Below are 17,514 nucleotides of genomic sequence, written 5' to 3' on the forward strand. Positions count from 1 at the left end.
CAGGGACTTGATATTTGTCCTGGGGTTCTGTAATTTCAAACAGGGAACTCTCTTGGGAACTTGGAGAAATTTTATATTCTGTTTCTGTTGACCTGAAGCAAATAGACTACCAGTTATTTCTCCAGAAAGGGGAGAATAAAGGGTTTATTTGGGATCAACAAGGAATTGCTATTCGGGGTCTGCAACCCTGGAGAGTCCCCACAGGGCAAGGCAAGTGGAGCACTTTTATAGAGGGGGAAAGGAAGTTGGGAGGGCTGTAGTAAACAAAGAGTCTATGGCTTTTCATTGGCTGAGTCCTTGCCAGGAAAGGAGTCTTTCTTCTTCCGGTTGAGCTCTGTTATCATCGCAGGGCTTAGAGCGCCCCCTGCTGGCCTCCTGACTGTTTAATTGAGGTTTCTGTTTATTAAATTTTTACAGTTCCAACTTCAGCCTACCATCCCAGACCTATTAGTATATATTTGTTCTTCTTCCTTCTTGTCAAAAGTAGATTTTCCTTCCCAGACAACTTTTCCCTAAAAGTAGTATCTTAGTTAAAAGAAGTCAGTTTGTCTCTTTGTATAGTCATGGAAAAAGCCCAGCATAAAGCAGTTACTCATTTTCTGTGATGATGAGTCAAACTTTGAAGTAATGCATGTTTTTAAGACAGACGCTCTACCAATCTCCATATATATATATATATTTAACCAAAGGGTAAGTGCTTTCCTTTTCCCATTTTCAATCAGGTATCCTGTAGGAAAATTTGAAATTTTTCAGAATGAGCAAACAAGGTATAAGGGGAAATAAACAATTCAAAGAAACATTGATTAGTGAAGCAATTTTAGTTTCTACCTTTGATAATTTGCTGGTTCTCTTAAATATCCTTTTAGGTGTTAATTAAATATCAAGATAACAATTTAATTAGGTATTTTTGATGTCGAGCTAGAACAGGAGAGTAAAATTTGCAAAGGCAAATCTTCAGGATAATTGGATTAAAAAAATCTATTTCATGATGCAAAAAAAACAAATAGTGAGGGGGAAGTGAGTGAAATATGTATATGCCTTTTGTTCTCTCTCTACATTGAAAGAGAAAATATTAAAATAAGTAAAATTTTGTTTTACTTTAAAAGTAAAATTATTCTTTTAATAAAAATGATAGGCTGGTAGTAAACTTATTTTTAAAGCTTTTACTGTACCTTTTACACTAGCCGCTTTCATTCACAAATAAAAGCTTATGTGGTCATGTCATTGATCACTGATTCTAAGGCCCACTCTTGTCCTAAAAGTCAATGATTCTAATGGCTACACTGTATGCTGTATCCAGTATACACTGTACACTGCAGACAATACTCTCAAACACATTTGGCTCTGTTGCCACTTTCTTTTTTTTAATTTTTTTTTTATTGAAGTATGGTTGATTTACAATGTTGTGTTAGTTTCTGGTGTACAGCAAAGTGATTCAGTTTTATATATATATTTCTTTTTCATATTCTTTTCCATATGTTTTATTACAAGATACTGAATATAGTTCCCTGTGCTATACAGTAGGTCCTTGTTGTTTATCTATTTTATATATAGTAGTTTGTATCTGCTAATCCCAAACTCCTGATGTACCCCTCCCCTTTGGTAACCCTAAGTTTGTTTTCTATGTCTGTGAGTCTGTTTCTGCTTTGTAAATAAGTTCCTTAGTATCATTTTTTTAGGTTCTCTTTCTGACTTACTTCACTTAGTATGATGATCTCTAGGTCCATCCATGTTGCTGGAAATGGCATTATTTCATTCTTTTTTGTGACTGAGTAATATTCCATTGTATCTATGTACCATATCTTCTTTATCCATTCCTCTGTCAACAGACATTTATGTTGACTCCATGTCTTGGCTACTGTGAATAGTGCTGCTATGAACATTGGGGTGCATGTATCTTTTCAAATTAGAGTTTTTCTGGATATATGTCCAGGAGTGGGATTGCTGGATCATATGGCATCTGTTGTTTCTTGAGGTGGCAATCTGAACTACACATGAAATTGAAGGTGTGCTGTGGCCGTAGCTTTTCATAAAAGCAAGACAAGTGTGTAGACTTTTTCTAGTGCTCCTCTTGGAGCACCATTTGCCCTGCAGCATTAGGGACAATCTACGTTTTTCATCCTTAGCACACTCTGGTGGGTCTACTTCCTGAACTGTGCCAACATTCCATATGTGCCATTTAACCACTTTACTCCTAGAGGCATTGCATGTACAGAACTCACTTTGGAACAATATGCCGCTTTCCTGCTCGTTTGCCCAAGACTCCTAGGAGCTTCCTGTTATCCATCCTCAAGAGCTTGACTTTTCACTTCTTAGATACTTAAGAGATTTCACTGACTGTTCATGAGTCAAACTGCCCCGACTAAGGAAGATTCCTAATGAGAATAGCTCTTCTGTTCTCCATTCGGGATGTACCACCTTCTCCCTAATTTTTGCTTCCGGTGTCAATGCCAATTCTTTTTTCACAACAAAATAGGGACCCTGATCCCAAGGTGACTTTGTTTAAGTAATGGTCTTTGGTGTGGAAACTTGTCAAAGACCTTGAGAAAATCTTTCTCTTTCCACCCCTTTTCTTCATCCTGTTATATCTACTGAAAATGTTCTTTAAAAAGATCCCTTTGTGTTTAACTCTTTGGTGCCTCCATTCTCCATAGCCAAGTCCACCATCTCCACTCATTCATTCAACTCCTTAAAGGTTTATCCAGTGCCAGGGCTGAGCAAAGTCTGAACTCACCTGGTACTGGTGTGCTTCCCACGGTGTACATTCCTGCATACCCCTGAATCCTTCTTTGTGACAGGGGTCACATTTGCAATCTGACGTAGTAGCTTACATACCAATAAATTCCAGTGGCCTAATTTCACCCTTCAGTTCCTGCAAAACTCTCATTGAGCCGCCCTCTACTGGGTGATTTATCTAGATTTATTATGTCAATTTGGCAAAATAGCTCTGATACAACCACTCTTGGGTTTAATAGCAGTAATCTTGCATTTCCAGCAACAATACAGCACTGGTCATCTCCCTAGGACCTTCTGCATTAAAAGCTAAGGTTTAAGAATTCACCCGTGAGCTATCGTCATTTCATCCTCTGGAGAGCTCTCTGTCCCAACATCATCTGTGGTCTGTCCTCTTTCTTGAGTTAAATTGCCCTCTCTGAGTAACATTGACATATATATACTACCAAATGTAAAATGGATGGCTAGTGGGAAGCTGCTGCATAGAACAGGGAGATCAACTTGATGCTTTGTGACCACCTAGAGGGATGGGGTAGGAAGGGTGGGGGGAGGCTCAAGAGGGAGGGGATATGGGGATATATGTATACATATAGCTGATTCACTTTGTTATACAGCAGAAACTGACACAACATTGTAAAGCAATTATACTCCAATAAAGATGTGGGAAAAAATATGGAAATTAATCCTGAAATTAACCCCAGACCATTTCAAAGCACTGGGTTTTACAGATCTTGAAGTACTCTAAAGTAAATGTTGAAAATGTAAACTGCATAAAAAATAAAAATAAATTGTTCTCTCTGACTCATTGAAAGAAACTTGCATTTGCTCTTGAGGTCTCACATATAATACTCTTCAATTTCTCTGCATTTTGAAGATTACTTTATCACTATATTACTCCTATTCTTCCACACTTTGTAGACTCTCCTGTTATTACTTGAGCCATGTTTCAGCTTAGGAAGAGAAGCTAATTACTTCCTAAAATAAAGTTATTGATACTTCCAGTTATCCATGCAATTGGGAATGCAGGGGATATGGAATAATTTTGAATGAGGTGGTTTTTACAAAATCATTGCATTTTTATTACAGCTACCTGCCCTAAAATTAGTGAACCACTTAATCAAAATTCTAGGGCACCTATTATAATGATTAATAGTCATCAATTAATATAAAGAATTTATTGTTCACTAACGCTGTGTGAGACAAAGTGTGAGGCACTGGGAATTCAGCTAATTGAGAGGACATAATTTCTGCCCGCAAGGATCTCACAGTGTGGAGTCAAAATACATGCAGACACGTAAATAAACAAATCAAGGTCATTCAGTGATAGGTGAGTGACAGATGCCAAATAATAGGTAAAAGTAAAGGGAAGAGTGATTCCTCATCAGGGGAAGAACGGTTTTCGGAGCAGAGTGAATGATGATATTGAGCTGAGACTCCATGAATGGGTGGGAGAGTCCTGAGCAGAGCATAGGGGGAAGGGCATTGACAGGGCACTGTGGTGTGGAGTGCAACAGAAATGGTAGCAGATGAGCCTAGAGAAAACAGATAAGGTTAGAACTATATCCTGCGGGCAAACAGAGGCAACAGGGTTTTAAATAATGAAGTACCATCATCCCTCGGTATCTGCAGGGGTTTGGTTCCAGGACCGCCTACTGATACCAAAACCTGGGGATGCTCAAGTCTCCTACAGACAACCCCTATATCCACCCACGGTTGCTTAAATCCACAGATGCAGAACCGCGAATACAGGGCTCTGACTGTAACATGGTCAGATCTGTGATATGAGTGTGCAAGCAGGGAGATCATTTAAGAAGTTATTACAGGGCTTCCCTGGTGGTGCATTGGTTAATGGTCTGCCTGCCAATGCAGGGGACACAGGTTCAAGCCCTGGTCCGGGAGGATCCCACATGCCGTGGAGCAACTGAGCCCGTGTGCCACAGCTGCTGAGCCTGCACTCTGGAGCCTGCGAGCCACAACTACTGAGCCCACATGCCACAACTACTGAAGGCTGCACACCTGGAGCCCGTGCTCTGCAACAAGAGAAGCCACGGCAATGAGAAGCCTGCATACTGCACGGAAGAGTAACCCCCACTCGCTGCAACTAGAGAAAGCTCCCGTGCAGCAACGAAGGCCCAACACAGACAAAAATAAAATAAATAAATTTATTTTTTAAAAAAAGAAGTTATTACAGTGTTAAAGCAAGAGCTGATAGAAGCCATGGCAGTCGGAAGGGAAAGAAGGAAGTGAGTTTAATATACAGTGAAGTGGGTATATCTGAGTACCTCAAACATTTATTTGGGTGGTAGTGAATTAAGGAAGAGCAAAAAATCAAGGGTGACCTCTTGCCCAGAATTCATTTCTGGGTAACTAGGTACATGGTGATTCTGACAACCCGAAGAGGGACTGTAGGAGGAAGAGCAGGTTAGTAGTTAAGTTGGTCAGAGTATTATGAGATGGCTTTGAAAGGTAATGAGTTCTACTTTGAATATACTTGGTTTGATGCAGGATATCCAAGTGAAGATTTCTAATATGTAATTATGTAAGTCTGGTGCTTAGGCTTAGAAATATAAACAGGAGGGTCACTAGCATATAAGACTGGGTCAGTTTTGCATTCTGGCTAGCTGCCTTCTAGGTGCTATGCTAAGAATGACAGCAACAAAGATGAGTAACAAATGATTCCTCTCTGGAGTCTAGTAAGGAACAAAGACACAAGAATTTATTATGTCTTATTCTTCTAATATGTCAGATATCTGAATCTTATTCATATAAATTACTTATTCTATATACTAAACCCTTGTCAGTACAGACTCTACTTACCTTTCAGCTACATTATTATTTTAAATAACTCTTTTGATCATTCTTAAGAGTAGCAACCACCAAAGAAATGAATTACTAATATGATACACTGTCTGGTTCCAAGGATATAATAAGCAGTTTATTCCAGCTGGAAAAATCATTTAGCAGAAATATTCTACTTCTTATAGAATGCCTTTTATATCACATTTTGTGTAGGACAAGTTAGTTATACCTCTTGAATCAATGAAGATTTGGCTGCTCTCGTGTCATTTAGGTAGGAGAACTATTCAAAAGAGCTCTTACTTTTGCTCCTTTAGAATACCAACTCCCTTTGAAAAGTAAATGTATCACTTTTAAGGACAGTTGGCTTGTGGGTAGGAAATGATTGTTGAAAAAAAAAAGTGTGATGAAAAAGTCTCCATATTAACCCTAACCCTTTTAAAATTCAGGAATTACCTGACACACACAACTTAAGATTTTTCTGAAGCCTTGTTTCAATAAATTATAGAAACTGTGGCATCATCATACATAAAATTATTTTATGAAACCCAAAATGAAAAGAATGTTCTGTAATTTTCATCCCCAGGTAAATAGCACATATTTCTTTGGCTACCAGTCTATGCTTTGAGCAAGAGGCATAGACAAAGAATAACTTAAAAGTTCTGCAATCTCTTGAAAAAAGGAAACATCGAATAGAAGAGTTTTTCAGAAACGTGTTGAACTGTATTCATAACCTTTTTTAAAAGGGATATGTTCACATAATGCATGCAGCTCTGTTGTCCTATGGTTTCTACAGAACAGAAAATGTCAAACTGTGTTATTGGACGTTCTTCACATGACATCTCTTTTTTTCTATCATCACTAAACAGGGAAGGCCATGGTAAAATTTCAGTATTTGCTGTCAAAATGGCTTTAGCCACATTGTGTGGAGGAAAGATCATGGACAAATTAAGATGTAAGTTATTCTCTGCATCTCTGTTTGCTTACCCCTCCCGTATACCACGTTTTCCTCTACCCCATTCCTGCCAGGTCCCCCTGACCATTTGTGACTTTCCTCATTCTATGAGAGTTGTTTGAAATATAATCTTTGTTGATCCTTGGATTTTGTCATAGAAATGTTTTCATATTAGATTAATGTCAATGAAATGAATGTTTTCCTTCTACGTATGGATTATTATTTTTTATAACGTGTTGAGGATCACCAGTTAGACTGTTCATGATACTAAAGTAAGATATACATTCTTTCACATTCATTGTACCGAAGAACTGCCTCACAGGCATAAGTCCATCACTGTAGGGAGATGAAGACCACGTTGGGCAACCTTCCATTTCTCGATCATCTCAAGCCAAAGTTCCAGGCACATCTCCTCATTCTTCTCCACCAATGCTGTTCAAATCATTGGGCACTCCAAAGTTTCCAAAGTAGACATTGCCAGGGTGTAGGCATAGGAATTATGTACAGAAACTATAAACTGAGAATTAACTGATGCCAATAAATACATGATAGCTAGAGTGTTGAGTGATTATGGGCCTTTTGTGTACATTTTGTCACTAAATGTAGTAGTTTTTTAACCGACAAAACAGTGAGAGTTTTCTGATTTGTTTGCGTGTTTTAGGTAAAGAAGCTGAGACATAGTTAATCGCAGATGGTACCAGGAATTGAACCCTGACTTTTTCCCTGTACACCAGTGGTTTTTAAATTTTAGTATATATGGAGTCACATGGAGGGCTTTTTAAAAAAAAAAATGGATTTCTGGGTCTCATTTCCAGAATTTCTGATTCAGTAGGCCTAGAGTGGGTGTATAGCAGGCAAGAATTTTCATTTCTAACTAGTTTAAAATCATGTATGGGTGGCTGTTCTGAAGATAAATTGCCATGTAACCCTCTCCCTTCCCCTAAGTATTATGAGTCTGAGTTATAATGCCATATGACAAAGAGCACTGTCATGGGAATTGGGAGTCCCAGGTTGCAGGCCCAGCTGTGTGACTAATTTGCTGATTATTCTGTGGAAGTCACTTCACTTCTTTAGGCCTCAACTTCCTTCTCCATCCTAAATTTGGGGATTTTGTTAGGTACCTGTAGGGTCCCTGCTGGCTGCAGGCCTCCATGACTCATGGCCTTTAGGCTCTTTTGTCACCTGCTGCCTGTCAGTTGCTGAATGTAATCTCTTGCTCTTGATGCACCAACAGAGGAAGAATAAAGAAAGATAATGGGGTCGGGTGGGGGGGACCTTTATTCCTTTGGAATTTCCCCAGACATGTTCCAAGAAGAGTTATGTCATTGGAGCAGTAGATAAGGGGAACCCCACATAACCACACATCTTCCCTCACTCCCAGGAACTTCCTTTCATGGACCAGCCAAGCGCAGTCACGTTTCAGAGAAGCCCAAGCAGACCCTACAAGGTCCAGTTTAGTCTCTCTTCAGTTAGCCTGAAAGATGTAAAACTTTAAAGACATCTACCTCAGTACTTGATTGAGGATAACAGCTAAATTAGAAGGTGGCAGAAACAATGTCCTTTTAAAAAAAATAACTTAGAGTAATCCCTAAAGCATTTCCTTCAGGGTTAGGCTGGGAAGAGAAAGTGTAGCAAAATGAACCAGGGCAGAAGAAGAAACTCCTGAGGGCCTTGCCTACTGACCTCACATCACCATTGGCCACTTATGCTGAGGACAGTAGGTAAAGGTTTTTTTCAAAGTCTTAAGAAACATTTCCAAATACTTATTCAATGTTAGATACCTGGAGAAAAGGGTCCCTTAATAAAATAAGTTTGAGGAAAACTGAGAAAACCAGTTTTCTGCGCTTCAGAACTCCTCAGAACATTTCACTAACCAGGTTCATGCTGTGCCATCAAGGACCCAGGTGCTTTCCATCTTTCCACTCAGCTCTCCTCTGTGTCAGATTTTATCCTTCTCCTGAAGGTAAAAGGGGGTACAGCAATTTCAGGAGTCACACCCACTCCAGAGGCCCCCAGCCCTTACATCTCATGGCCAGGGTGGCATCACAGACCAATGACTACATCAACCACTGCTGACAGGAAAGGAATGCCCATGATGGTCAGGGAGTCTTCCAGTCATTCTCACCTCCTGGGCTGAGAAGGGCCCCTGCTTTCCCATAGCCCGGGAAGAAATTTGGGGCCAATAAAGCTGAAGGGAATGGTTGTTAGGTAAGCAACAAACGACATCAGCACAGTTACAAAATTCAAGATTTAACTAAGTGTTCGAGCAGATCTTTACCACTTGTCAAATCCCTCAAATTTCGCCCGCAAGTCTGGGATTTCAAAGCAAACAGTGTAACTGCTCCAGTGCTGTTTTCTCACCCCATCCCATCATTCACTAAACACCCACGATCAGTGAGCAAAGCATGCATGCTTTCCAATGGCCAAAGTCAATCCTCTGCAGCTCAGTGAAAGAAGTCACAAATGCACGAGTCCCATTGGAAAGAAACTGTTCTCCAGTGTGTGGAAATAAGAGTCACAAATTCTGTAGAGTAACAGACTGTGTGATCACGACATTTCATGGTACCTTCTGGCAGAGCAGCAGACCTGAATGTGCCCCAGTTCTCTGAATGAGGAGTCACATATAGTTAATCCCAGAAAGGTAGTTTTAATGGTTTCCAGGTAAGTCAGTTGAAAGCAATTTGGCCAAAAACAATTTAGCTAAAAGCAGTTTGGTTCGAAGAACCTCTCCAAAATGTTAATCAGAAATGAGTATCCTTAGTCACCAATATTACAGTGATTCAATGAACAAGTTGAATTGTTCAAACAGAATGAACAATGTTCATTGGCTGAATGAACAAATATGGGCAAATCCACCCACAGACAGCCATGGTTGACTCTTTTTTTTTGACTTTTTTTTTAATAGATCTTCATTGGAGTATAATTGCTTCACAATACTGTGTTAGTTTCTGTTGTACAAAAAAGTGAATCAGCCATATGCATACATATGTCCCCATATCCCCTCCCTCTTGAGCCTCCTTCCCACCCTCCCTATCCCACCCCTCTAGGTCATCGCAAAGCACTGAGCTGATCTCCCTGTGCTATGCTGCTGCTTCCCACTAGCTATCTATTTTACATTTGGTAGTGTATATATGTCCATGCCGCTCTCTCACTTTGTCCCAGCTTACCCATCCACAGCAAGCATCATACTCAATGGTGAAAAACTGAAAGCATTTCCACTAAGATCAGGAACAAGACAAGGATGTCCACTCTCACAACTCTTAGTCAACATAGTTTTGAAAGTCCTAGCCACAGCAATTAGAAGAAAAAGAAATAAAAGGAATACAAATTTGAAAAGAAGTAAAACTGTCACTGTTTGCAGATGACATGATACTATACATAGAAAATCCTAAAGATGCCACCAGAAAACTATTAGAACTAATCAGTGAATTTGGTAAGGTTGCAGGATACAAAATTAATGCACAGAAATCTCTGGCATTCCTATACATCAACAATGAAAAATCAGAAAGAGAAATTAAGAAAACACTCCCATTTACCATGGTTGACTTTTGGTAAGTGGAATTGTGGGTTTTCTTTAGTCTTCTTTGGCTGGCTTGCATTTAATCATAAAACAGGTGGAGTAATTATTTTATAATAAGCATTGCTTTTATAATAAGAAAAATAAAATGAAGGGATATGGAATGTCTTGGGATTTCCCTTCTTTAAATTCTAATTCACTTGAAACCAATATGCCAACTGCGCTTGTTTGGCAGTTTTTCTATTTTTGTGCATAGGAATGAAAGAGCTTTAGTTCATTCCAACTAGCCCCTTCATGTTGGAGAACACAGGGCAAGAATAGTTAGCTGAAAATAATTTAGAAATTTTAAAAAGCAAAAAAGTAGAAACAGAAGAAATTTTAAAGCTGAGTTTTAAAAGCTGCTTTAAATGCATTAAAAGGGTCAACAACCCCCATGTTGCATCCCAATTTCCAGTACTCAGGTCCACCAGGAACCAATATGCAGGGTGTTCATCAGGTACCCCAGGCAGCAGAGAGTGTGAGGGCACTCCCTGCAGGCATGGGACATAACTACCTATACATAAACAGACATAATATAATATATTCTGTTTCTGTCCAACTGGTTTTGGTCTGATTATAGGCTGTTAAGGATCTTAAGGAATTCTGAATCCAGTGCAATAAGCCTGGAAAGTCAGGAGCTAATCTAAAGCTTCTGGAGAGGGCTTGTTTATAGCAAACACCTTGTATTTCCAGAGTTTCTATTACTGAACAGGTTGTTCGGCCTCCAAGCTTACCTCCAGGGTAATATTTCTAACTTGCTGGCCTGCCTTTCATTCTTCAGTACCTCCTTCATTACTGATTGTTCTTTATACTTGGCCTAGAAGTCCCCTTTGTAAGGAAGTCTTCCCTCACTCACTCCTCCCTCTAGGAACCCTCTCTCTGAGCTCCTACTGCACCCTGTACACCCTACCGCTCCTGTACTCACACCACCTTGTCACCGTACATGATGTCGTGTCATCCAGGATGCAAGCACATCTCTGTCATCCCCAATAGACTGGGACCTCCCAGAGGGCAAGAACTATGTCCTGATTTTTCTGTATAACCATTGCTTAGCACAATTTCATGTTTATTAGGTGCCAAGTTAATTTTAGTTGAATAAATCAATGAATGTAAGTTCTTCTGAAGTATCATTGTAAGGTGCTGCAGGAAACACGAAGGTAATTTAGGCTATGATTTGGAACCTTATAGAACAGTCCTATCAGGGAGGCAAAGTCTAAACATACAAGGTAAATGGCAGAAAAGTGTGATATAAAATTAATAATAAAAACAGATAACATTTCTGTACCATATACTAGGTGCCAAGTATGCATCTGTATGCTTTTCATCTAGTAACTAGCTTAATCCTTGAAACAGCCCTCTATATTATATAGATACACATATATTTCATGTTATAAGCATATTACATATATATGTGTGTATATATATATGTGTATATATATATAAGTGTGTGTGTGTATATATATATAATATATATATATATATTAAAAAAACAGAGGGCCCAAGATTAAGGTACAAACACATATCATGTTGAGAGCTTCCTCAGAGTCCCCTCATTTCTTTTTAAAAACCTGAGTGGTCATTAACAGCCACTTCCCTTTAATCCCAGGGACTTAGCCCTAGTTTGGCTATTGCTTAGTAGAACTTTATCAGTACAAATGAATTTAATATTAGCTTCAAGTTTGTGAAAGGTCACTGTTGGTACCCCTTCTGCTTTTACTCAAGTTAGAGATGTTGTTTAAATTATTTCAGTGGGAGATTTGAAAAGCCTAAGCTACTTTTCAAAATGTGCCCTGGCCTAGAAAATCCAAATCTAGAAGTTCATCAGGATGGCCAAATTATAGTTAACCACCTGGTCCCCAAACAAACGACATGGCAGCTTTAATGAGAAAGTATACTTACTTCTTCAAGGTTTCTTTTTCCTCCTTTTGATTGGAATTCTTGAGTTTCTATATTTGGAATTATACAAAAGTTTTGTTTTTGGTTTTTTGGGTTTTCTTTTTGCTGCTGGCAACTTCTTTTTTTGACTAGTTATAATGAAACATGAGAGATGAAATTCACTAAGTAAACAATATTGTAAAAGTGAATGAGAACAACATTAATTTTTGTTGCTCATGTAGAATTTCTGTAGCTTCGTAACTGATTAACTATTTCAAACACAGTAGAAACCCTTTGTAAGTAGACTATTTAAAGAAAATGAGAGCCAATTCACATCCTCAAAACATAATCCAATAAAAGCCTACAATATGCTTAACATCTGGCTTCGGTGTAAAACAATGCCCCCAGATTACATTTTGACCTTGAAAAATTAAGTCCAAAATGAGCAGAGGTAGCATATTGACTTTACAACAGTTTATCCCAGCAGCTGTGCTGGCCTAGTTACAATCTAGCATGGTGACAAACCATATAATAGCCAACTCTTTCCTTCCAATAGTGATCTCCACAGAGGAATTATAGAGTACCTTGGGAAATTATGCCAGTAATATTCATTAAGTGCCCACAGTGGCAGAAACTGAAGAAAAGAGGTTCAGTGAAGCCAGTGGCTCTGCTGAGAATAATCTGGAACCCTGACTTTACCTCACTGATCATCGGCAAGGCCAGGCTTCCTCTTGACTGCATGAGGCAAAAGACCCTTCCCCATAAATCAATTGCCTTCCACCCAGAACACTATGATTTATAGGAAGTTTTCTGCTTCTGTGGGAAGTTAATCAAGTGTTTTCATTGCATCCTTATCCCCATTATGTCTTTCATTTTTCAATATCTTAAACCCAAACCCAAACGTTTTAGTGACAATATAGACAGGTAAATAGCTAGCTTGCTAGATACACACACACCCTAACATTGTCGTAATATTTTCATTGTGTATTTCAAAAGAGGTCAGCATATTTCTCACATGTACAAAAATTCCTCCCGTTGAGTTATATATGAGTTGATAATTGATTGCAAATGAAAAATGTGATGTTCTCTGTCTTATCAAAATATGCTAATTTTATCCATATTACTAGTTAATGCTGTATGCCAGAATCATCTACAGAAAGACACCAGAAAAAACACCATGCCAGGAATATCTCAGCATAAAAACTAGCTTTCATATTATTCTTTCATAATAAATTATATATTTAGTTTCTGCCACATTTTTTGTTATTTGCAGTGTATATGTTGAACTAAAACAGTGGGGAATCTTTATGTGATGAATAAAGATCTTTCCTTTTCTATCCATCAGATATTTTCTCAATGATTTCTGACTCCAGTGGGGTGATGGTTTATGGACGATACGATCAGTTCCTGCGGGAAGTTCTCAAACTACCCACAGCAGTGTTTGAAGGGCCTTCATTTGGTTACACAGAACAGTCAGCTAGATCCTGTTTCTCTCAACAGGTAGGAGAAAACTTGTTTAAGGAAGTATCTCTCAGTGGCTGCTGTCCTGTGTGTCACTCCAAGTCACTACTTCTTCATGGTAACTTGTAGTGTATCTTCCAGCTTCTGACAAATGACTTCTGAGTCAGTAACTGAACTCAACACATTTGGATGTTAATAATAGGTGGTGTTTCCTGACCATGAACCAGGCATCATGCTAAATTCTTTATTTGCATTGTCTAATTTAACCCCTACAACAACGTTATACCCTCGGAAACATTATTACCACCACACTATCAAAAGGGTTGAATTGTTACTCAGCCTCACATGAAACACGAGCTGACCCAGCACCGAGCTTCACCAACGTTTAGTAAAGGAGACAGAAAGGAATCACAGCACATGCCCCATGCCATCTGGGAGGCCCTAAATCTTCCACTACATTGGGGCTCAGAGCAACATGTTTTAACTGGGGGTGGTACAAGTCAGCCAAGGGAAGCAGCTTGGTTTGGGGGACTCTCCGTGTTTATATCTCTCCAGTCATGTGGAAAATCTACATGTCTAGAACTATTCTTCAGCACAGCATAGTGGAAATTTAGAAATCCATAAACTGAAGATTTGTTTACAATTTTTAAAAATCCGAACTAACCAAGTATGTTCTCTAAAAAGATCCCTTAAATAAGAAATCAGTGCTTAGTAGCCACTGAAAAGCTGCATTTATCTCCAGCTAGTAAACCTCATCTGTCTATCTATCTGTCTGTTTACTTGGTGATCTAAGAGGTCAAAGGTGGTGCCTCGGGCATCCCTGTAGGGCATGGATTTATATAGAATTATAAATGTATCCATACACTCAATAAGAGAAGGGATGGCTTGATACTTTAAGTATCAAACTCTACTCCCACTGCGGGGGGGGGTGGCAGGAGGATGGGGTCTCACCCAGGAAGGCTTTCTGACATTTCCCACACCCTCATCCTCAGGCTGGCTTAGATACCTGGCCTCTGTCCCCAGCTAAAGCATACTCCTCTTTGGAGTTCCCTTTCCCTTTCGAGTTGGTGACCTCAGAATGGATCCATTCACCTAAGCCTCCTTCTATACAACTTCTTCACCCAGAACTTCTCATCAATCACCAAGTCCTACTGATTTCACCTTCTAGAATTTTCTCAGATCTCTCTCCTCATCATCCTCGATTGCCTGGCCTATTGTATTAAACCCCAAACTGATCTCTCTGCCCCTGGATTTACTTGTTTGTACATTTGTTGATTTTAGGTAGTGCATTGTAGAATCCTCAGGAAATATACTAATGCCTCAGGATATATCTCATTAAAAGTCAGCCAGAATAATAGGACTTTTTTAATCTAATAGAATTTATATATTCCAAAAAATTATATAGGATGTTGCCATTGCTCAAAATTCCTTTTGAAATATCCTAGAGACTGCCCATTATATAATCTTTTGTATACCCTCAATGATGAGAAATTTATGTATGTGGAAATCATAGTAGCATTTTTTGACTTCCAGCAGTGATTTTTAGCCAGTATGATGAATGGTCAAAATAGATAAATTCATGTGAAGTACAAAAAGAGGCAGCACTAATAAAAATAATAAGACCAGTTTATTTTTGTGCTTCATAAACTGGCTATAGCAGCAGTTCGAATGATGAAATTCCAAAATTGTTTTAATTGCTTCATTGCAAAGCCACCCCAAGTGATTGTTTTGAAACACAGTATTATTTTAGACATATGAATTGTAGTAGCTTTTGAAAAAATACTGTCTCATTACTTATACTTTACATAATTTATCTTTTAATAATAATGCTAATAACCCTATAAAAAGCTTATTTAGTATTATGAGGTAAAGCTAAAACTGTAAATATCTGCCAATAAGAAAACATTAATAGAAGGGTACCAAAACAGTTGTTTTGTGAATTACAAGGACAAGTGTAAGGTTTAAGCCTTGAAAAGGCACTGTAGCTCTTCAGGGCTGATTTCTTATCTAAAAATATAAAACTATCCCACCCACCTTGATATCCTAATTCAAAAATTTAAATAAAGTAGTGATTTTTGCATGTAAATTTTTTGTCATTCATACTATGAAAATATCATATATTAATATAACTTCTTATTTTTTCATTTTGAAAGAAACTTATAGGTAAAATACATTTCTTTTCTGCATCAGAAAATCCCAGGATAATGACACAGAATCCGACTGAATTGTAAGAAAAGATACATAAAGAAAGTAGAGAAGAGAATTTTTTTTTTAATTTAGAGTGTTCTTTTCTAACAGGGAAGGATAGCTCCCTCCGAACAGGCTTCACTCCTAATCTTGTATAGCAGAACCATTCACATTAACCACAAAATATTTAGTCCTTATGGAAGTTGAGGAGCTTTGAAAGGGAAGCTGTTCTACAAGTTTAGAAGACTGATACGGGAATTGTCGAGTGTGCTGTGATGTACTATTGGGTAAAATTTTATGGAGAATGTCTACTCTCCATCTTCCCTCATCATTTTCATACTGTCCCTTATGTATGAAAATGATCCCCTCAGAATTGTTTTTCTCCTTGTGATAATATTGACTCAGCCTCAATGGAGATAATCCAGTCCTATGTAGGCTTAAATATAAAAAGAAATTAATGTTTTAAATTCAGAACTAGTTTCAAGCTCTGTTTCTTTATGTATTAGAAGTTAATTGAATGTCTTGTTTCTTCTATCTCAAATGATATTTACATAGCAGGTAAATTAAGATAATTCTTGGTTCTAAATTTTTATGGGTTTTTTGATGCAGAAAAAAGTCACCTTGAATGGTTTCTTGGACACACTCATGTCAGATCCTCCCCCGCAGTGCCTGGTCTGGCTGCCCCTTCTGCATCGACTGGCAAATGTAGAAAATGGTGAGTAGTTACTACTGAGGCAATTTTTTTAGCCTTTTTTATAAAATGAAGTATAATTGATTTAAAATGTTTCATTAGTTTCATGTGTGCAGCAAAGTGATTCAGGTGTATATATATATATATATATATATATATATATATATATATATATATGAAAGAAAATATATATTATTTTTCCTTATAGGTTATTACAAAATATTGAGTATAATTCCCTGTGGTATACAATAGGTCCTTGTTGGTTATCTATTTTAAATATGGGAATGTGTATATGTTAATATACATATAAATAACATATATGTATATGTTAATCCCAAACTCCTAAGGCAATTTTTTCATTACCAAAATTAGGCCATCAAATCTGTAGTTATTAAGCCAAGGTCATTGTTTTAGGGAGGCCTATTTAGTAGTTCTGAATTTTAATAGAACTAACCTGTCTCCCTCATCAGTAAGGCCATATAGGTGCACTGCACCATTAGGACTGTCCGTTCTAAAAATTTATTAAATCTCACAGTCTACCTCTCAGTTACAAGTCAGGTGTGGCTTAAAAACTTACTGTAACGGAAAGAGAACCTCAGTAAGGAATGTGACATTTTCTAGTATTTGTTGTAGGTATGAACTTCTACTCTTGGTATACCTGGCATTGACTATTTCTTCCTAGGCACTCCATCAGGAATAGATGGAGGAGATAGAAAAAAATTGGATGGTTGCACCTTGCTAATCTTTAGTCATATGCTCCAAATTGTAAGCTTTCAATGGTTGTAGTTATGTAAAAGAAATGAGTAATGTAACTTCTGTCATGTGCTTTTATTTTTATAAAAGCAAGTATTTCTATGTTAAAAGTAATTACTCTTGGCATATCCAAACTTAAATTTAAAATACAGTTCAGAGCAAGGTTTAAAGAAATTTAAACATGGAACAATTCATTGCCTCCATCTGATCTTTAGATGTTCTTATTTACTGTTTAATTTAACTCTGGGAATTCTCTAGCCTTAAATAGAAAATAATTTATCTCCTGTCTCTTACTAGAATCTTAACTTCTACACATCTCTTTAATATACATTGAGGTTAAAGTTAGCTTATTTTATTTTATTTTATTTTTGCGGTATGCGGGCCTCTCACTGTTGTGGCGCACAGGCTCCGGACGCGCAGGCTCAGCGGCCATGGCTCACGGGCCCAGCCCCTCCACGGCATGTGGGATCTTCCCGGACCGGGGCACGAACCCGTGTCCCTTGCATC

At 38.1% G+C, this 17,514-nt stretch overlaps 1 protein-coding gene across 1 annotated transcript in view; it reads left to right on the forward strand.

Annotated features, from left to right (window-relative positions):
* The window catches only part of DTNA (dystrobrevin alpha), a 204,211-nt gene that overhangs the window by 125,494 nt on the left and 61,203 nt on the right, over nt 1-17,514 (forward strand). The window contains exons 5-7 of the mRNA XM_082640968.1: nt 6,399-6,484; nt 13,261-13,415; nt 16,173-16,278. Of these exons, the coding sequence (XP_082497094.1) occupies nt 6,399-6,484; nt 13,261-13,415; nt 16,173-16,278 (347 nt within the window). The remainder of the gene's footprint in view (nt 1-6,398; nt 6,485-13,260; nt 13,416-16,172; nt 16,279-17,514) is intronic.

The sequence above is a fragment of the Mesoplodon mirus genome (genome assembly GCF_964341445.2).
Source record: "Mesoplodon mirus genome assembly, chromosome: 13".
Classification (NCBI taxonomy): Eukaryota; Metazoa; Chordata; class Mammalia; order Artiodactyla; family Ziphiidae; genus Mesoplodon; species Mesoplodon mirus.